Source organism: Festucalex cinctus, chromosome 1, assembly GCF_051991245.1.
Source record: "Festucalex cinctus isolate MCC-2025b chromosome 1, RoL_Fcin_1.0, whole genome shotgun sequence".
Lineage (NCBI taxonomy): Eukaryota > Metazoa > Chordata > Actinopteri > Syngnathiformes > Syngnathidae > Festucalex > Festucalex cinctus.
In genome coordinates this window covers 44,619,953-44,642,176 of record NC_135411.1, presented here as the reverse complement: position 1 = coordinate 44,642,176, position 22,224 = coordinate 44,619,953, and the positions used below count along the sequence as shown (strand labels likewise).

The following is a 22,224-nucleotide window of genomic DNA, read 5'->3' as shown; positions in this document are numbered from 1 at the left end:
TATTGAATCGATTCGAGAATCGCGCGATGTAGTATCGCGATATATCGCCGAATCGATTTTTTAACACCCCTAATATATATATATATATATATATATATATATATATGAAAAAAATAATACAATAAATTCTTCCACTCGAGACCATTGTAAAGTCACTAAATTGTGACAAAAAATTCCACTGTGGCTTTTGGACCCACGGGCTATGTGTCATTATTTTGTTCTGTATGATTTTCAAGATAATGGTGTGACAGGTCACAGTGGTTTTTGGCGCAACAGTGGGAATATTCATACTGGTTGCAACATACCAGAAATGCAAAAATAGAGGGCACCAATCTTTCCCTTGCACACATTTATAAAACAAAGCTGCACATGATGACGTCATGTTTAGTAATGGTGGGAACATTTTGGGAACATATCTCACAATTTAATTACAATGACTGTCCGATTGAAGCTTCATTTCTGAATTCCGCTTTTTTTCCCCCCTCCAGTGTTGTGTTCTTAATTAATAATTATTATAATTATTAGACATGTACTTTATTAATTGATTCAGAATTGTTTACATGTGTATAGTACAATATCAATTAATCTATGAACGAATTATTCCTCCCACCCTTGATAAGTAATGGAAACCTGCCAATTAAAGTAATACTCCACATGAAAGTTTGATACAGTACTGCTAAAATATTAGTTTATTTGGTTATAATGTAAGTGTCAACATAAGTGATAATGGAGGTCAGGCAATAAGTGTCATGAGCTGAAGGTTGGATCCCAAAGTGCAGACACAAATAAGATTTTAACTATTTATTCACATCGAGATGCAAGAAACAACGAGAGCTGCACACAGGAACAGAGGTAACAGAAGTACTAATCCGATAAAGACACAAACTTCTCAGGAGGCTATAGACAAGGAATCGATCTGATTGGTTATGGCTAGACATGTGGGTAACAGGACTGACATGGAATTATCTGATTGGCTGTTGACCAGGTAAAGGGATTAAAGATTCTTGACATCACATAGCCCTTGACATCACATAACATCACATAGCCTAAAACCAGTTGAAACTAGACGCTAGTTACATCATTTCTAAACAGACACTTGTTACATCAGTACATAACAGACACTTGTCCTCACCGTCTTGAACCCAACTTAACAGGTCTTGAACTCAAACTTAACCCTGGCGTGACCCCAGACATGACAATAAGATTCTTACATACAGCAAAAATGCATCTTTGTGCCCTTTCTTGGGAATCTGAAAAGATGAATGGAAAATTACAAGTGTAACGGCCCCACATTCTTCGCTCAGCTTTCACAATACTTGTTTTTTAAATTGGGGAATCAATCAAAAAGCCTCTATAGATTAGATGAAATTTAATTGGCCAAGGAAACGTCAACAAAATTATGGTCAGGCCCCCAGCGAGAATTTATCTATTACACCTGGCCAGTAATAAATGGCAGTTTTAGAAGTTCTGGTGTATATAATATGACTGTTTGCATGATGGGCGGCACGGTAGTCGAGTGGTTAGCACGTCCGCTTACCAGTTCTGAGGTCTCCGGTTCGAGTCCAGGCTCGGACCTTCCTGGGTGGAGTTTGCATGTTCTCCCCGTGCCCGCGTGGGTCTTCTCCGGGTACTCCGGTCTCCTCCCACATTCCAAAGACATGCATGGCAGGTTAATTGGGCGCTCCGAATTGTCCCTAGGTGTGCGTGTGAGTGCGGATGGTTGTTCGTCTCTGTGTGCCCTGCGATTGGCTGGCAACCAGTCCAGGGTGTCCCCCGCCTACTGCCCAGAGCCAGCTGAGATAGGCGCCAGCAGCCCCCGCGACCCTTGTGAGGAATAAGCGGTCAAGAAAATGGATGGATGGATGGATGGATGGATGGATGTTTGCATGATTTTAGTAAAAATTAGATAAACATTTTTAATACAGTAGAACCTTGACGGGTGAATGTAATCCATTGATCCATCCACAGATTTATTTTTTCCCCAGAGGAAGTAGAAATGATCCCTTCCATACATTTGACATATAGGCTTGATTCCCAGTCAACCTAACCGTGTTTTATTTTCCTTGCAGACATTGCTCACAGCAATATCAATGAGCGCCATAGCAACAAATGGAGTTGTCCCAGGTAAATAACTGTCATTTTTCCTCCACAGTTTTTACAGAAATTTACCAATATTGCTCTAACAGAAAAATAGTAGCAATGTTTCCTAATGTAATCAATTGAATGCATACAGCCTTGAACTAAATGATTATGCTTAATAAGCCATTCGATCTGTGACATACTTAATAATATTTGTTTTACAAAGTTTTTTTTAATGGTCTACAATGCAAAACAAAGTCTTTTGAGTTTGCTGAAATCTAACCAGGTTAAAGTTTCTCTAAAGCGGGCGGCTCGTACTACATGATCTCCAGATCACTGGGACCAGAGTTTGGTGGAGCAGTTGGTCTGTGTTTCTACCTGGGGACCACCTTCGCTGGATCCTTGTACATACTCGGCACCATCGAGATTCTGCTGGTATGTAGCCACAGTGACCGTTCCAAGCAAGACTTTGACTGTTGATCTCTAACAAACCTTTCCGTTGCCAGACATACATTGTTCCGACAGCAACATTGTTTGAGGCTACGATAGAAAATGAAGGAACAGCTGCGCTCAACAATATTCGTGTCTACGGAACTTGTTGCCTGCTTTTGATGGCACTTATTGTGTTTGTCGGGGTAAAGTATGTATCCACAGTGACACATATACGCGCACAAACCCTCATGGACATATTCACCTCATATATATTTTGCCCTCTTGCGTGCAGGTATGTGAACAAACTGGCCCTGGTGTTTTTGGCCTGTGTCATGCTCTCCATCATGGCCACATATGCGGGAGTCATCAAGACGCTCATTGGACCACCAGAGTTTACGTGAGTAAGCGGGCAAATAAGCCTGCCTCGTTTGTTATTTAGCAACACCGTTTCTTCTGCAGTGGTGCCTTAAGATACAATCCAAATTACAGGGTTTTGAGTTACGAGCCTGAGAGTTTACTTTCAGACTGTAAACATAAAACAAAGAGAATTACACATCATACTTCTTTTTCCTTTTGGCCATCCACAGTGTTATAAATGCACTATACATTCTGTATGTACTGTATATGTACCTGTGTATGTATTTGTTGGTGTTTTTTTGTTTTTGTTTTTAATCTTGTGGGGATCATCTGAACAAATTCAATTTAATTCAATGTATTTAAAAATCTGAGGAGCTAAGAGCTCTTTTTCTAAGGTACTTGTATTGTTGTTTTCTGTTAAATCGTCATTTTAGGTCGCAAATAGCAAAATATATGGTAGTTATGAAAGGTACTTACCGTAATTTGGCAGGTAATTTAAAGTAAAAAAAAAATGTGTTTTATACTTTCCTACTGTTCTATTGTATACATTATATTTGATTTGGTAGAGGTCTTTTATTTCGATCGCAAAAAGGTCTTGCATTTGCTTTAGCAGATCAAATAAAAAAAAATAAAATAAAATAAAAAATAAAATAAAAAAATTCAAATTTGTCTGTATAATTATAACAAACTGTGCAGAGCTTGGGTCAAGAAACAACCATGAAGAAACAGTTACCTTTTTATGTCATATCTTAACTGTAAATCTATATTTTTATGTTCTCATGTTGATTGATTGATTGAAATATGTATTGACAACAAAGCATGTTTACAAACATACAGTACATCGACACAACTTCTGCCAAAGAGATAAAAACACATTCAAGCCGTGGGCTTATTTCCATTGTGATCCCTTACCGGTATTATGCAAGTTTAAAAACACAATATGATTAACTGAACGCAAGTATGTCATTGACTGTGCATCTACCAGCCAGTGTCACAGTCCAATGTCTAACTAGTGACTTGTGTCGGCTGTTGTTGGTTTAGTGTGTGTCTTCTGGGGAACCGTTCTCTGAAGAATGACAAGTTTGAAGTGTGCGCCAAGACTGAGATCGTGGACAACCAGACTTTGACCACCGATCTCTGGAAACTTTTCTGTAACAGCAAACATCTCAACGCCACCTGCGATGACTATTTCAGTCTGAACAACGTTACAGAGATACCAGCTATTCCCGGGCTCCGGAGTGGAGTTCTGAAAGGTGAGAAATATGACATTTCAAATGCTTAATTGTCAGATTTCCATTAAAGATTGATTGTTATGTTCTTGCCTTGTTGTGAATCAGACAACCTTTGGGGTGACTATGGTCCAGCTCATACGGTAATTGAAAAGAAAAAACAGAATTCCATACCAGCTCAAGACACATCCGGTGATATATATAAACCCTACGTCTTCAATGACATTGCGACCTACTTCACGCTGCTGGTGGGAATATATTTCCCCTCAGTTACAGGTGAAGACTGTGATATTGCACAAACGTGGAAGATGTGCAATTAAAAGTGATTTTTTTGTGCTTTTTAATTCCAGGTATAATGGCTGGCTCAAACAGATCTGGTGATCTAAGGGATGCCCAGAGGTCAATACCAATTGGAACTATAATGGCTATTGTCACCACATCTTTCTTCTGTATCCTCCACAGTTTAATACTGGAAAAGTCAACATTTCAACCCCAAACATTAATTATGTTTTCAAAAAATGTTTGTATTTGGGTCATTATAGTCATGTTCTCATAATTTCAGGTTTATTTGGTTTATTTTATTAAGTTTTTGAATGTGGGGTTAACGCTACTATATTTATATTTTAATGTGAGAGACCTGAAGGATTAATGTGATATTTTGATTTTAATGTTGTATTATCATGTCACAGCTGTGTCCTTCTGATGAGGATATACATCATATGCACTGCATATACATTGTATTACCAAGCTTTTCATCTTAATTTCAATATCAGACCTCTCCTGTGTGCTATTGTTCGGAGCATGTATAGAGGGAGTTGTGCTGAGGGACAAGTAAGTCGTTCCCTTATAGGCCTGTTTGTTTAACAGACAGATGTACAACATTTATGTTCAAATTACAAGTGATTACATTGCAAATGATCTTGATACTGACTGACTTATTTATGTTTTGTTCAGAGGCATAACATAACCTTGGTTGTGTTTGTTCCAGGTTTGGGGAGTCGGTCAAGAATAACCCAGTAATTGGAATTCTGGCCTGGCCATCACCTTGGCTTATTGTGATTGGATCATTCTTTTCCTGTTGTGGGGCGGGGCTTCAAAGCCTGACCGGAGCCCCCAGGCTGCTTCAGGCCATCGCTCGTGATGGGATCATTCCGTTCTTACAGGTTAGCGTGTGCGCTCACGTGGCACAAAGTTTGGATTTAAACGGCTGCCTGCAATGCATCTTGCGAGTTATGCAAACGCCACTGTAAATGCAGGCGGCCAGTTCAGGGTGTACCCCACCTCTCACCTTTAATCAGCTGGGATAGGCTTCAGATGACCTACTAGGATAAGCAGAATAGAAAATGGATGGTTGGAAGTTGTCCTAAAGTGCAGGGGTCGGCACTACTACGGGGTAAAAAACAAACAAAAAAACGGGAGCTACAAAACCCTTTTGACATCTAAAGTGAGGATAACAACTGCATACAGCATATCATCTTATCTGTATGTATAAAAACTTGTAGTGTGAGGCATTTATTAAATTAAAGAACTGCTGCAGGGAACGCAACAGATTTCTGCATGAAACAAAAACATTTTGAACTCTGAGAAAAGTCGCATGGTTGGATGAAGCTTACTTTGAAATTTCAGTTTTCATATTTCATTTCAGTTTTCATATTCATGAAATTAAAGCCAAACTTGAATTATCCACCTGCAGCAAATCAAAAATGCGGTCTTCTTCTGTGTTCCATCATTTTATTGTGTGTGGAGAATGCTGTTGACTGCCAACTTGAATTAACAGACTATTTCACAGAAAAATGGAAAATATAATGTAATATTAATTTACATGTTAATGTGGTTTTTCTTCATGAACCACAGCACTCAGCATCAGCACATCAGGACTGTACAGTGTATATGTCACCATTTTCACACATGATTGCAAGTTGTCATCTATGAGGAATCTCAGGCATAATAAATAATAATCTTTAAATTTAAAGTTATTGAAAAATGAACAAAGAAGTTTAAAATTAAATACTTGTTATTCATTTTCTGAAGTCACAGAGAACACAACAGATGAGTGAAAGAGGAGCCGCAGGTTGCAGACCCCTGTCCTAAATTGAAGACACATTTTACTATGACTGCAGAATAATCCTAGTTATTATTCTTTTCTTTTCATGATGACTTTTCCATGAACATCCTCTCTCATTTCCTTGCCTTTCTTAGATTTTTGGACATGGTAAAGCCAATGGCGAGCCCACTTGGGCTCTGTTGCTGACAGTTGGTATCTGCGAAATAGGAATACTCATTGCCTCTCTGGATGCTGTGGCTCCCATTCTCTCCATGTACGTATTAAACCTTTTGATATTGTTAGACACACTGTCAGCATTTTGTGACCACTTGCACAATTTAGCGAGATCAAATACATGAGCTGTATCAAATATTTACATTGATGATCATGCTCCAGTGATAAATGAATACCTCAGGTAGTGTCTTTCAAAAGTGAGCATTAGAAGATTTATTTGGACTGTGGCGGTTTTTGTGGGCAATCCACAATCTGAATGTATTCCATCTTCACTTGCTACTTGTTTTGCGGTCAGTGTTCACATCTGTCTTCAGTAATTGAGAAGTATGTTTGTCATCATTTGTTGTGTTTCTGAACTGTGCTGTATTTTGCTTTTTCTCATCATATCTCTTTCTTAACGTGTCACTGCATATCCACAGGTTTTTTCTTATGTGCTATCTGTTTGTAAATCTGGCCTGTGCTGTCCAAACTTTGCTTCGAACCCCCAACTGGAGACCTCGCTTCAAATTCTATCACTGGTGAGGACGTTTCGTTACTTCTCCCATTAGTCCTCGTGTTTCACAAATTATTCAATTATAACTCCAAACTTTTTTTCTTCTTTTTCTTGTGCCTCCTAGGACGTTGTCTTTCTTAGGGATGAGTCTGTGTTTGTCTCTCATGTTTATCTCCTCATGGTACTATGCCCTGGTTGCCATGATGATAGCTGGCTGCATCTACAAGTACATTGAGTACAGAGGGTGAGTGAAAGGTCTTCAGGTCAGATTGACCCTTGTTAAAGTTTCTGTTATAGTTATTTGTCCCCATGGAACTTCCTGTCGTACAACTATGAAGCTGTTTTTTTTTTTTTTTTTTTTTTTTTTTTTTTTTTTTTAAATGTGGAAACAGGAACATCTGTTTATGAAACATCCTTATGTCTACCACAAAATTAGTACTGCGTATTGCTCCAACAATACAAAACAATAGTGTTACTATATTTAAAGGCCTCAAAGGAATAACAAGTCCCAACTCATGCTCCAAAGATTTTTCTCAACGCACCAACATCGAGACTGAACATAAACTGTAACCTTGACATGAAACAATTTGTGCACAGGGCAGAGAAGGAGTGGGGAGATGGTCTCCGAGGGTTGTCTTTAAATGCAGCACGTTACGCCCTAACACATCTTGAGGAAGCACCGCCACACACCAAAAACTGGAGGTGAGTCCTATGTTGCGGAGGGTGGCCATGCGCTTGCTTTATCCATCACTTAATACCACCACTATCACGTCATAATTATAGAAATCATCAATACTCAACTTTATTTATTAAGCGCTTTAAGAACAGGCATTGCTGTATATACAAAGTGCTGTACATGAAACATGAAGTGAAGAATAAGGTAACAGAACAAGAACAAAGCTAACATTTTGAAGTGCGTAAATTTTATATCAGTAAATTAATAAGTAGGCGAGTGAATGAATAAATAAATAAATGAATAAATAGATAAATAAGCAGATTAAAGCTAGTTTTTCCTTCCTTGCTTGCCGTGGGAGTGGATACGGAAAGGCTTTGCGCTGGAAGGCGGAAGTTCCGCCTTCGCGCCCTCGTCCAACCAATCACAAAATAATAACCTTTGTTTTGTTTTTTTGTTTTGTTTTTATGTTTTTTTGACTCGTCAAAAGTCTGAAAACCATTTTATTTGCATTAAATAAAAGAACTCTTTCATCAATTAGAACAAGTAACGTTAACTTCCGGACGTCAGAGATGTAAACATGTAAACATTACACATTATTTTTATTATCAACCTTTTCTTATAAATTTATAGTTTACTTTTTTCCTCCAATGGGTTTCAATTAGACTTGGATTTGCTCTATGGCAGGGATGAGACTGTAGAATAAATATACAAGTTGTTTCACTAAATATAGTTTTTCATCTTCTATTTGAACTGGAGATTGAGTATCGGTTTTTTTTTTTCCCCCAAAACTCGTTGATTAAATCCAAAAATCCTGAACGTGTTAAAGAAAATGAACACTAAATAAAAAAAGTTATTTAAATAAAAGGTGAAAGATTTATACAATCTGAAGAGAAACAAGTATGAACTCTTGTGTGTGAGAGAGAGAGAGAGAGAGAGAGAAAATGTTATTTAAATAGACACATTGTGCCATCATATGTGATTGGATTTTCTTTTTTCTTTTTTTTTACTCGCTGATCGGCGATTGTGATATGCCCCAAAAATCCTGATCGAATAAAGCCTATACCTGCGATTGGCTGACAACCAGTCCAGGGTGTACCCCACCTACTGCCCAAAGCCAGCTGAGATAGGCTCCAGCACCCCCCGTGACCCTTGTGAGGAATAAGCGGTCAAGAAAATGGATGGATGGATGGATGGATGGATGGATGGATGGATGGATAGATAGATAGATAGATAAAGCCTATACTAATATAAAAAAAATATACAACATGGTGAAATTACCAAAATCCCACAGCATATGTTGCAGGCAACCGAGGCGTCTATGGCTACCGGTAACATAGTGTAAAATGTAGTATTAGCCACTCTGTTATAGTGACAACATTGGGTATAATTGTGAATGAGTATTACAGGGGTCCCTCGCTACTTCGTGGTTCACTCATCGCGTATTCGCTCTATCGCGGATTTCTATTAGGGTCCAAAATTCCTGTATTATGGGGTTTATCTTGGGTTATACCTTGCTATGTCACACATTTTTACCTCCATCCTATGCCCCCACCCTCACCACCTCTCGGATTTACTGTATTCTTTATTTATGCTGATATTTTTCTTACTATTTTTACAAAGTTAAGTATTTAGAATGGTGGGAACTATATGGTGGCTTCATTATGGCTCAGTAAAAGTGTAACCCCCAAAAACAAAAATTGAAACAATTTTGAGAAAAACTATATTTTTTGTATACAGTACTGTGCAAAACTCCCCAAGGATACTGTAGGGTAAACACATCTTGTTGAACATTATTTACATAGCGTATACCTTAAGTTTACATTTTTACTGCCACTGATGAATATTAGTTACATGAATTTATTTGCCCCATTTCATGTCAACATGGCATCAATGGAACCACCATGAACCAGGAAGTAACCTCCAATTAACAGATGGACAAACAAACATTAAATATGGCACTCACATTTTGAGGGTCATTGAAGACTTTTTCATAGTAATGTAATGTTTGTACTCATTAAAGCAGTTTTATTTCACAAGCATGCTTGGCTTTTGTCATGTCGTCAGGCCCCAGCTATTAGTGTTGTGCAAGCTAGACTCACACCTGGCGGTGAAACATCCGCGCCTCCTGTCCTTCACTACACAGCTGAAAGCAGGAAAAGGGCTGACCATCGTCTGTTCTGTACTGGAGGGAACCTACATGACACGAGGGGCTGATGCCAAGTCCGGAGAGCAGGTTAGGCTATTTGTTCGCTTCCTGTTGACCCGTTGACAGCTGTAAGTGTCAGCCAGCCCACAGATCCTGCATTCCAGCCTGTTGATTCTCAGCTGTGCAGTGATGCACAGCTCAAATTAATGAACGCATGTAGACAAAATATAAAAGATGGTTCCGGTTCACTCGCACCTTAGCATGGAGGATTGCACAACCATCATTCTGATTCATATTCAGTCCACCTGTTGTTGCTATCTGCCAGCTGCCATTTATCTCAAGCGTGAACTCGAGCGAATCCAGTGACAATGTACAGCTGTATAATGTTTTAATGAAGTTCCAGTCTTCCATTAATATCAAGGCCATAGGGTCCAACAGATTAAATTGAACCAGTCATTTCCTTCCTCTCCCTTTGTGGATCGCATGTCACCTGCAGAACCTGAAAGAAGCAATGACCTCAGAACGGACTAAAGGTTTCTCCCACGTAGTCGTGTCCTCCAACCTGCGAGATGGTTTCTCTCTGCTCATCCAGTCGGCAGGACTGGGAGGGATGAAGCACAATGCGGTTTTGATGGCTTGGCCAGCGGGCTGGAAGCAGGCTCAAGACTCCTGCTCAAGGAGGAACTTTATAGGTAAGCGTCACGGGATCGTGCGTTGAAATGGTTATTTTCTGCTGCAACATCTGTCTCTAACTTAAGAGACTGTGAGGGAGACAACAGAGGCCAATCAGGCTCTGCTGGTGGCCAAGAACATCGACCACTTTCCAGGAAACCAGGAGCGGCTGAAGGAAGGTACCATCGACGTGTGGTGGATTGTCCACGACGGTGGACTGCTTATGCTGCTGCCATTTTTAATCAGTCAACACAAGGTTTGCATCTTTCATTCATATGCTAAATTTGCCTGATGATAATCTCTACTTGGGGAGACAAATGCATTGTGTTATTATTAGTATTATTGTAATATTTGTAATGTATTTCCTGGCGACCAGTCCTGGGTGTCAGTTTGACTACAACTGTCAAGCAGTATATAAAAAGGATGGATGAATAATTTTACTTCACATTATTGTTTACTAATACAAGCCATTTAGTTGTGTGAATGGTATTAAGAGCTTCATTCATAGATCACACTGTTTTACACTAAAGGCTTCAGTATACTTCCGCTTGAGGCTCACGCGGAGACGTTCCGGCGGAGCTCCGCTCGTGCATTTGCCTTCCAACTTGTGCGCAATACACATCGCAATACACATCGGTGTCTGCTGTGGTTTCACTCCAAGTCGGGCTGTCGCTACGGCTGGGACGCCACAGAGTGGAGATTCCTCTGCATTTTATGATGAATTCAGGAAATTCAATTTAATTCAGAAACACGAAACAAAGCCGGGGGGAGAGTCGAATTATTTTTCGCCAATTTGCACCGGTGTTGGCCGTAAGCTCGTCAAAACACAACAGCCATGCACTTAGCGTACAGTTTTTGTCGTTGTTGTTGTTGTTGTTTTCCGCCTCTCGTCCCAGGCACAAATCCACATGCACAGCCGTGGTCTCCGCCAAACAGTTGCCTTCACGGAAACTATCTGGGCGAGGGGGCGGTGAGAGAAAAAAGAAAAAAAAAAGCCGAGTGCACCATCAAACGGACAAATCACGAGCGAGCTACGCCCCGCCATCTACGGCGTGCAAGGATTGGCGACGTGTGCACCACAGTTGGCCACGAGCTACGCGGCACTTAAAATTCATGGCTCGAGTAGATCATGTGATCTACGCCGGTCATCAACGCGAGAGCAAATATAGAGGCATAAATCAGGCTTAAAGGTTCAACCAACAACCAAATATGCTTTGATAATTACATTAATTGTGAATGGCAGATGCCAAAGAAAATAGAGGCGTGTCTCTTCATGTTAACACTAACCAGAGCTTATCGACTTAGGGTCCCTTTTTCCATATTGTACTGCCAAGACAGAAACGTGTACCATCCATCCATCCATTTTCCTGACCGCTTATTCCTCACAAGGGTCGCGGGGGGTGCTGGCGCCTATCTCAGCTGGCCCTGGGCAGTAGGCAGGGGACAACCTGGACTGGTTGCCAGCCAATCGCAGGGAACACAAAGACAAACAACCATCCACACTCACAAGCACACCTAGGGACAATTCGGAGCGCCCAATTAACCTGCCATGCATGTCATTGGAATGTGGGCGGAGACCGAAGTACCACATGGGCACGGGGAGAACATGCAAACTCCACCCAGGAAGGCCGGAGCCCGGACTCGAACCCGAGTCCTCAGAACTGGGTGGCGGACGTGCTAACCAGTCAATCACCGTGCCGCCCAACATGTGTACCACATTCAATCTCCCTTTCATTATCACCTCCAGTGGTGTATCACTGCACGGCGCCCCGCATGCAGCTGATAGACGCGCACTAATCTACAAGTTGTTTGTCTTTTCGAAGGCGGAAGGCGCGTCGGTCAGCTCTCTACAGGGCGCCGCGCAGTGATACGAACGAACAGAAAAGTAGTGCCCGGGGGTAATGCGTCTGACCTTTTTTCCGAAGGGAGTTTTGTCTGGAAATGTATCACTCTTTTGAACACAAATTGTTTTTAGAAGAAAAACGCTTTATTTCCGTGACCCAAGCCAACTCGCCGGACTACTGTCCTCTCGTCCAACACCGGACCAGAACTCGTGTCACAGAAAGCTGTCAGGGGTAAGTCAGTGCTGATTGCACACCACTGGAGGTGAGGATGAAATAGAGATTCATGTCAAAAAAGCCGAACTATCCCTTTGGCAGTATTAGGGTCATCGTCACACTTTTTCATTACCGGTACACTTTTGTGGTGGGATAACAAACACACTGAATTAATGAGCGAGTGAATCCTTTAGACCAGTGGTTCTCAAAGTTGTGGTTTGTAACATGGGCTTGGGTGTTCAAAAAAAGGTGGCTACAGTACTTCATGGATGGAAACCGGAGCACAAATAGAACACACATACTAAAATAGTTACTCCTTACCGCCTTACCCCGGGTTTTCACCGGATGCGGTTGCGGTGCGGTTGCGGTGCGGTGCGTCTTGACTGCGTGCTCCGGACGGGTCAATTTTTTGGTCAATCCACACCGGCTCCGCACAGCTGCGGTCCGGCAGCTCCGTCGCCGCCCACTTCCCAACGTGTCTCGCGGGACCGCGCGCGCGCGCGCGCGATTATGTGGCATTTCAAAACGACGCTATGAGATTCCATGCAGCATCCTTTTTTTGGTTGTCCTTGTAAAGTATATTAATAACGAGAGTCGGGTCAGTGCGGGTCCACTCTTTATTTCTGTCTTCCCCGTCCGGCTGCCGCTCAGTACGGCAAGCGAGACGGGCACAACAAGCAATCGCGAACATCAAACTCACAATACATTACAGTCCTTATAAAAAGGATGTGCCGTGTCATATATTATTTTGTGGTTTTCCACCTCCTCGTCCATGTTCGCTGGTGTCTAAACCGTGAATGAGCACATGGCCCGGCGACGCGCACGTCACGTTTTGCTGAAAAACTTGCGAAATAGGAGCTGGCGAGTGTTTTATTCTGAAAGGTAACCGGAAATTTCTTTTGAAACTGCCTCGGTCTTCCTGTCCCGCTCGATGTGTTTTGTGCTAGCTTGCCATTTGCCGGAGGCCTACCGCTGCGGCGTCCGGCAAAAATAGAAAATAGGTCTATCCTTGCGGAAGGCTTGCGGCACGCCGCAGGCCTTCCGCAGTCGACACGCAACGCACCCGCAAGCGGTGTAAACTGCACCATTCGAATGAATGGAATCTAATTGCTTGCATCGCCGGACCGCACCGCAACCGCACCGCAACCGCATCCGGTGAAAACCCGGGGTTAGAGTTCAGTTAATTACAAGTGCTGATATGTTTGGGAAGGACATACCTCAGGTCAAAATGTTCCAGCGTGCCAATAAATCATTCGTTTTCAACGTACTCGTATAAATATCTTTGGTGATGTTTAGCATGATTGTCCTCCATCAGCATCTCTGACACATTGTCATTTCTTATGTCTCTTGTTTGAAACAAGATAAATATCACTGACTGCTGTCACTCAAGCACCACATGTTGGTGTTATACACCCAATTTTTATCCTATCCATTAAAGAACAATGTTGTCTAGTCAGCGGTATAAAGTAGTTCTGAACTGAAATGTCTCTCATGAAGGTATGGAGGAAGTGTAAAATGCGCATCTTCACGGTGGCACAGATGGATGACAATTCCATCCAGATGAAGAAAGATCTGCAGATGTTCCTGTATCATTTACGTCTGGATGCAGTGGTGGAGGTGGTTGAGATGGTGAGGGATTTTTTTTTCCTAATTATGACGGTCTCATCTGTTCATAAAATAATACATCATATGATATCTATCTATATGTATGCTGAAATAAAAAAAATGTTTACCGTCCCAGCATGACAGTGATATCTCAGCTTTCACCTACGAGAAGACCCTCGTGATGGAGCAGAGATCTCAAATGCTCAAACAAATGCAGTTATCTCGCACAGAAAGGGAGAGAGAGGTACACTGAGCTGTGCAAAAATGATAATGAAAAAAAAAAATCTGAAATCTAAAGGAAAATGCCATAAGTTAAGATGGATAACTGCACCCAAATTGCTACATGCTACCTTTTTTAGGCTCAACTGATCCATGATCGGAATACAGCGTCTCATTCCACAAAGGAAGACAATGCTTCAGTGGACAAACCTGAACGTGTACACATGACCTGGACCAAAGACAAACTCATTCATGAGAGAAATAAACACAGGGAAGGAGTGGGTGTAAAAGACATGTTTAACATGAAACCGTAAGTACTTTTGACATATGAAACTATTCAAACATTTTATTTTATTTTTTTTACATTTATTATCATTCAAACATGTTGCGTTGTGCAAGTTGTAGCCTTCCTCAACAGTTACAGGTAGCAGTTGTATTTTTTTGTCATAATTTATGATGGTAGAATTGGACATCCAAACCCCAGTGAAAGCATCTTATCATGTGACAGAACCACTTTACCATGTTACTGCATTAATGCTGTCTTTTTGTCGCCCCCTTTAGTGAGTGGGAGAATCTGTAAGTGGTTTTGCATTTCACTTTGCTTACCTGACAATGAGCATGACCTCTTTGTATGCATGTGCATGATAATCATCCTGTCAAAGTGCATGATAAAAACAGTAAGATTTTTGATACATGCTCAATTAAGGGTGTACGGTATATATATCGCGATAAATTGTGATACTTTGTCTCCCAATAGATTATCGATGCGCCTACACAAGCACAAGTGTCGCGATATTTGTAGTTAATGTACAGCCACTATAACGGCTCCATTGGTCATACTTATTGAGCAATTACTTGGCGGGCCACTAGGGGGAGCGCCTCACAAGAGTGCCGGGGAAATGTACGGAAGTCTTCAGGCGAAGAAGACTCATGAGCTTACTTTTGCTTAAGATATTTATGTGTCCAGCAACTGACTCACTTTCGCTTATGTTTCTATGAAAAATGTCTATTATAGCTTCAATTGTAATATTTTAAAATATATTTTATGTTTTGACTTTTTGAAGCATACAATTTCTGAAGAATAGTAGTATTGATTTAATTGTATTTAATATTTAAGTAATTGTATTTATGTATTTATTTATTTATTTACTTTTGTAATGTTACACAAAAAAATGATGTCACAGTTTATACACTGAAACAATTGACTATGTAACTGACAGACAAGGCTGCATTACAAGTGTGAGACAAGTGAAAGACACAATTTGTTAAGAATACATTTGTATTTGTTTAAAAAAAAAAAAAAAAAACACTAAAGTACTCACTGAGAAGAAGACACCAGTTTTAATATTGTGTTTCATTGATGGAACAAAAAGAAACAATTTTCTCATTGAAAAATCATCAGTTTATGTCTTGAGTAGTTTTCTCGTATATTATTATGGATTTATTACCTGACTAATATATTGATAATCGCGGTATAGTCATATCGTGAGATCATTGTTATCGTGAGCCTTGTATTGCATATCGTATCGTATCGTGAGGTACCCAGAGGTTCCCACCCCTGTGCTCAATTCACTCACAGGTCAGAACATTAAGTACATGCTCTTTAATTCAAATCCAATAACAAATCAAAATAAATAACAATTTTGGCAGCATTACATAGCAACACCCACACTGGTAAACATATTATGATCCCTCTGACACTATTCATGAATTTGTATTAGTGTTATTTGCATAAACCTCATAACATTTCCAGTGAAGGTATTTGCCTACTTTACTTCTAGATCTAAATCTTCTACTCCCCTGATATCGCCACATATAACAACAATAAACTTCTCTAATATTGTCCATGTTGTTGATTTAATCTAGCAACCAGTCCAACGTGAGAAGGATGCACACGGCTGTCAAACTGAATGAGGTGGTGGTCAAGAAATCGCAAGATTCACAGCTGGTGTTGCTTAACATGCCAGGCCCACCAAAGAACAAAAAAGGGGATGAGAACTGTATCCTTGACAAATCTGACTCAATAATAATCGTATTGATGACAGCAGAGATGTGACTATTAATCATCACATTTAGAACGTGCATTCAAAGTGCATTAAAGGGATACTTGACTCATTGAGCCATTTTCAGCAATAAAAAGTTAATATTTTGTCTATTATTAATGTGGTACCGTATTTTCCGCACTAATAAGGCGCACCACAAAAGACTTCAATTTTTTCAAAAGCTGACCATGCGCCTTATAATCCAGTGCGCCTTGTATATGGATTAATATTGAGCCGCAAAAGGTCTCGCTGTCAATACGCTATCGGTGACCCTGCACGATCGGCAGAAGATCCCGCCATCTTGGATCGCTAGCTAACACTAATACTTTACCTCAGAGAAAATAATAAAACAGCTGTTTATTCATTTTGGGAGTGAATAAAGCGGGTTTGTAATCTATTATTAAAGTTTGACTGACCTATCTGACTGTTTTGTTGACATTCCCTTTAGCGCAGCACCATCTAATAGATGCATAACGTTACCCCAGTCTCTACTGTAGCGCCTTATATATGGAAAAAGGTTTTAAAATATGGCATTCATTGAAGGTGCGCCTTATAATGAGGTGCGCCTTATAGTGCGGAAAATACGGTAACTTCATTATTTTTCTTGTACTATTAATACCATTAAAAAGTATTTTTTCTACTTGCTGTCGACTGATGATGACATCACCTGTGCTGAGGAAGTAGGGCACAACCAATCATGGCTCAGTTTGCTGACCAAACCCAGAAAACAGGTGAGCCATGATTGGTCATGACCTACATCCTCAGCACAGGTGATGTCATCATTAGTCAACAGCAAGTGGAAAAAAAAGTGTTTAAAGGTATTAATTGGCCATGAATAATGAAGTTAGCAAATTAATTCCTGACAAAATCTGAACTTTTCACTGCTGAAAATGGCTCAATGAGTCAAGTATCCCTTTAAATTCCATAGTTTGCACTTACACGGTCACATATGTACAATATTCACTGTGGTTGTCCCTTGCATTTTTTTTCCCCAAAAACCTATTCTATGTTAACAATGTAGTTATTCCCATGCAGAATTTCTCCCATTCGGAGGAATATCTTGACATGTGCATCATCATGTATACCGTTGCATTCCTTAACGGGCTCTCTACAAGATATGGAGTTTCTCGAAGTGCTCATGGAAGGATTGGATCGTGTCTTGTTGGTTCGTGGAGGTGGCCGGGAGGTCATCACCATCTACTCTTAGTGTCACGCGCTTCCTAATGGTGAGCGCACTGCAAAGGAAAACCATGGAAGACCTTGACAAATATGCGCATCAACAGTCCATGGACTCAGTGTTGGACATGGCTGATGTTGTTAGACATTGCAAGCCTCATTCAATGTCAGACTGAGGAAATTGGGAAATCTGTGACAAAGTGAGGTCGGTGCACCTTGACACCCCATTGCAGATGTTGAACCATCTGTACTGTAGATTGTAAGATTACGATCGTGAACTTCAATTCACATAAATTACTTTGCATGGCACATGCAGGAACCGAGTGCCACTTGCTATCTATTTTATTAATCATGTTGACAACAAAGAATCAACATAGTGAAATCCTTCATTGAAAATGCTGACTGTGGAATCAAGGGATGAGTTGTCACATTTGTATCATGTCACTGTATAGTAGGGTAAAGATGAAGTGATGGAAACTACAACAGTAAAGAGTGCTAACTAACACGCTTTAATACACTTTGTCAACTACAGTATGTCCAGTGTTCAGACCATGTAGAAATTGTCACTTTTGAAGTGACAAAGATCATTATTTATCATTTTTTTAAATTTCAAGTGGACTGGCGGTCATAATGAAAGAGAAAACCGATTGGCTTTGGTCTGTCGTCATGGTTTGTCAGTATTGTAAACTGAGGATAAAATCATATACTATATGTTTCATATGGTATTGAGAAAGATCTCAAAAGGGAAATATGTTTGTGTAAAGTGTTGTGCTTTGTGTATCATTTGATCACAACCTTTAAGCACTGATAAGTTGTGATTTTTTTTTTTTTTATGTATTATTTTGTGTGTATGATATGTAATGAATTTGATTGGCCATGCAATTTGAATGACTTTCAAATGCTCCCTTTGCTTCATCTCTTTATCTTCTTGTGGATTCATGAAGTGTGCCAATCAAAAATAGTCTAGTCTGTATTGTTTGTTTGAAAATAGCTTGTTTTAAAGCATTTATAGTAAGTAGATCCTTTCTACAACTTATCATTATGAAGCTCGTCTTTATTTATCGCAAATGTATTAAAGACTGGTAGCAACAATTTCATTTCACTTTACATTGCATTTGTGACAAAAAGAAGTGCCCTTACCGCCTTACACTTTTTTTTTAAGGGAATGCTTAAATCACATATATCAATAATTCATCCACTATGTTCCTTAATGCTGTCAATGACATAGAAGTATTAAATGTTGTAAAAAGATTACAAAATAAAAAGTCCACTGACTTTTTTACTATTGATATGACACTAGTAAAAAGTATTACAGAATATTTTGTGGGACCTTTCACACATATATATATATATATATATATATATATGCAATTTGTCATTTAAAACTGGTATATTTCCATCAAAAATGAAAATAGGAAAAGTCATTCCTATTTACAAAAGTGGAGACCAATATCACTATTGCCACAGTTCACAAAACTTCTAGAAAAATTGTTTTTACACCAACTGGACAACTTTATTGACAAATACAAGCTCTTAAGTGAAAATCAATATGGGTTTAGAAAAAAACGGACCACCTCAATGGCAGTCATGGAACTCGAAGTAATATCTACCAACATAGATGATAAAAAAAAAATACTGTTGGATTTTTATGGATCTAAAGAAAGCGTTTTACACAATAGACCATTCTATATTAATGAGTCAATTAGAGAAATATGGTAGAAGAGGCTTAGCATATAAATGGATAAAAAGTTATTTGGATGATAGATATCAGTATGTGCAGTTTAACAATATAAGTTCAAATCACTTGAAGATTACTATTATTGAGGGTGATGAGGGTTGTATGTGCGAGTACGATGATGTATTGTTGCGGTGTGCGCCTCGGGGGTTCATGCACATGCGCTTTTTTTTTTTTTTTTAAATTGTGATGTGTTAATTTACTGTTGAAATAAAATGTAAAGAATAAGGGGTAGGATTAGATAAGTTTTTAACTTCTTCCTACTCCCTTTGGACATGTAAACCATTTCTAATGATTGTTATGAGTTTTTTCGTTTTCTTTCTCTCAGTTTTTATTTGCTATTTGTTTATGTTTATATGTTATGTTTACTTGTTCAATAAACTTCAACTTCAACATATCCTGCTATAGATGTCAATGAATTAAAATATTTACAACAACATAAGGACAATAATTGAGGACTGAATTCTGACTCCTTGTCAAAATATATTTTTTAAGACACAAGCAGAATATTTTCTACTATTTCTCACATGCGCAATTTGAACCTGCCCTCAACTGTGAAGAGATGGAAAATGTCCCAATTCTGCTGTTTCCTGGAAAATTTAAATGGGACTTCACGGTGCCTGGCAGTGAGCATAGGTCCTGTTTGTTGAAGTCAGGCACTCATACCATCCTCATCATGTCTTTTTCTTACAACTTGGCCAAAAATATGCACACGGGTGACCTGCTGGAGGCCAATTTGTAAGGCTCTGGCAGTGCTCCTATTCCTTCAGAAGCGTCAGAAAGCAATCCTGCTGCTGGGTTGTTTCACTCTAATAACCCCCAATAACTTTCTCACTTCTAACACCCTGCTAGGAGAGCAATGCTATTATTAGTAGATCCCAGAATGAACTACCTGCAGATGTGCCTCATGCTACCACTAGTAGCAAGAATATGCAATGTTATGGTAATTAGTAGGGGTGTGAATTGCCTAGTACCTGACGATTCGATTCATATCACGATTCACAGGTCACGATTCGATTCGATACCGATTAATCCCGATACGAATTTATAAGTCGATTGTTGGGATTTTTTTCATTCAAATTTAGAAAATACTAATCAGTAAGCTTGTAGAGTGTAAGATTTATATGAAAATGTATTATTTATTTATCTGAAATTTCAGACTTATAGAGGTTGTAATCTGTTTCATGTTTGAACAGCATTAAAATAAAATATTAAGGCTTAATGTTCCGTTCATTCTTCCATGCTCAAGGTGTGAATCCTAAAAAAAAAAAAAAAAATCGATTCTGCCGATTATTGAATTGATTCGAGAATCGCGCGATGTAGTATCGCGATATATCGCCGAATCGATTTTTTTTTAACACCCCTAGTAATTAGTTAACATAACGCACCAACACATATACAAAAGTAGCATACAGTACATTACAATTATACAGTATTCTCTGCTCTGTGGGAACAATGACTATTAGTGTAGTTTAGTGGGGACAAATTAGTTATGTTGTATTGTGGTATAGTATGTGAAAATGCTTGAAAAAAAAAAAGTTGAAACAAGACCTCAAACAAGAAAATATACAGGATGCCATTTATACATAGGTCTTCAAAATTATCTGTTATTATTTAGGGGGAAATTATATGTATCAAAAATTGTGGTGTATTGGTAGGCTTACTTGGTATATGTGACTTAGTACTAAATTACAATACAAGTACTCAAGAGTTGAGTACATCTACTGGTGTCAGTCTGAAAAAAAGTGGTATCGAACATCATTAATCAAGAGGCGATATACAGTAGTTCCAAAAAGCCTTAAAATCATGTATTTAGCGACACATTACAGGAGTTCTAATTGCACCACTCAGGAATAAAACATAGATCACAAAAACAAAGCAAACTTGCTGACTACACTACCAGCAGTTATTAGCAGCTGAAGATCTCCCCCCCCCCCCAACGCTCCCCACCCCACACCAAAAAAAAAAAAAAAAAAAGACAATAGACAGGAAATGGTTAAACAGGAAGTGTACAGCATATACAAAGGAAATGAAACTAAATCAAGGTTGGACATTGTTAAGGCAACTAGATGCTTTGTATTATGTTGATTCTCCTTCCTGTTTCTTTGATGCACATTGTTTTGTATAGAAGCTGTGAGATTCCTGATTGCTCTCACTTTCTAGCATTCTTGGATATGTCCCTGATATTCATTGTCATCTGTTACCTAACAGGCCCAAGCAAACACAGTTTCCAGAAATCAATTATTCCTCCAAATCCTCCTTGTCTGTCCAGGGACAGTTGGCTGTCGATGAATGGTTGCTTGTTAGTGCCACACATTAGTTTACTGGGTCAGCGTGCACAAAATACAATGTGACAGTAATCGTGTGATCGTGTTGTAAATTAATCGGTATCCATCTACACCTTCAGTTTCCTGTTATCACTTTCTCTGGAATTGATTTGATCCTTTGCTCCTGCCTCTGACATTAGGAGTAGGGTGGCCATAAGGTTAAAAAGGAGGACATATTTTCACAAATTAGTAAGTGTTCCCTCGGTATAACGCGGTACACTTTTCACGGTTTCGCAGATTTTTTTTTTTTTTTTTTTTTTACTGTAATGTTTCCTTTTCATGAAATTTATGAAGGTTTGAACATAGAGAATGTTTAAACAAGAGAGAAATGTGAGAAAATGTAAATGCCTCAATGAGAAAAGTGTATAAACTGTGTGAGTTTTAGAGCCTTACAAATGTAAAACATAAAGTTAACTACTTTGTGGATTCAATTTTTTGCGGTATTTTTTATTTTTTTTTAACCTAACCCCAAAAAATGAGGGAACACTGTACATCAGACTTGCGAGGTATTTTCATTAACAAAGTTTTGTTTATAGATACAGTGGCGAGCGGTCACAATAAGCTATTAATGCAGTGCATGCCCAAGCTGTTCAATGAAATCATTGAAAATATTTGAGTGTCCTAGTGCTACTGTTTTGGTCTTAAATTCCTGTGTGATTTGTCCTGTTTGTAACTAAATGGTAAAAAAAATATCAAGAAAA

The 22,224-nt window shown here is 39.3% G+C and overlaps 1 protein-coding gene across 3 annotated transcripts in view; it reads left to right on the top strand.

Annotated features, from left to right (window-relative positions):
• The window catches only part of LOC144030621 (solute carrier family 12 member 7-like), a 30,879-nt gene extending 11,286 nt beyond the window's left edge, over positions 1 to 19,593 (top strand). Inside the window, exons 6-27 of one of the 3 annotated variants that reach the window (XM_077537068.1) lie at positions 2,070 to 2,124; positions 2,384 to 2,514; positions 2,586 to 2,719; positions 2,804 to 2,908; positions 3,910 to 4,121; positions 4,206 to 4,373; positions 4,448 to 4,546; positions 4,871 to 4,928; positions 5,086 to 5,260; positions 6,297 to 6,415; positions 6,795 to 6,893; positions 6,993 to 7,112; positions 7,466 to 7,570; positions 9,609 to 9,777; positions 10,187 to 10,382; positions 10,449 to 10,618; positions 13,917 to 14,048; positions 14,161 to 14,268; positions 14,384 to 14,553; positions 14,805 to 14,819; positions 16,110 to 16,243; positions 17,401 to 19,593. In XM_077537068.1, the coding sequence (XP_077393194.1) occupies positions 2,070 to 2,124; positions 2,384 to 2,514; positions 2,586 to 2,719; positions 2,804 to 2,908; positions 3,910 to 4,121; positions 4,206 to 4,373; positions 4,448 to 4,546; positions 4,871 to 4,928; positions 5,086 to 5,260; positions 6,297 to 6,415; positions 6,795 to 6,893; positions 6,993 to 7,112; positions 7,466 to 7,570; positions 9,609 to 9,777; positions 10,187 to 10,382; positions 10,449 to 10,618; positions 13,917 to 14,048; positions 14,161 to 14,268; positions 14,384 to 14,553; positions 14,805 to 14,819; positions 16,110 to 16,243; positions 17,401 to 17,492 (2,766 nt within the window). In that variant the 3' untranslated portion in view covers positions 17,493 to 19,593. Of the gene's footprint in view, positions 1 to 2,069; positions 2,125 to 2,365; positions 2,515 to 2,585; positions 2,720 to 2,803; positions 2,909 to 3,909; positions 4,122 to 4,205; positions 4,374 to 4,447; positions 4,547 to 4,870; positions 4,929 to 5,085; positions 5,261 to 6,296; positions 6,416 to 6,794; positions 6,894 to 6,992; positions 7,113 to 7,465; positions 7,571 to 9,608; positions 9,778 to 10,186; positions 10,383 to 10,448; positions 10,619 to 13,916; positions 14,049 to 14,160; positions 14,269 to 14,383; positions 14,554 to 14,804; positions 14,820 to 16,109; positions 16,244 to 17,400 lie in introns of those variants that run through there. The other 2 variants (XM_077537085.1, XM_077537076.1) reach the window with 2 other exon arrangements.
• The last annotated feature ends 2,631 nt before the right edge of the window (positions 19,594 to 22,224 follow it).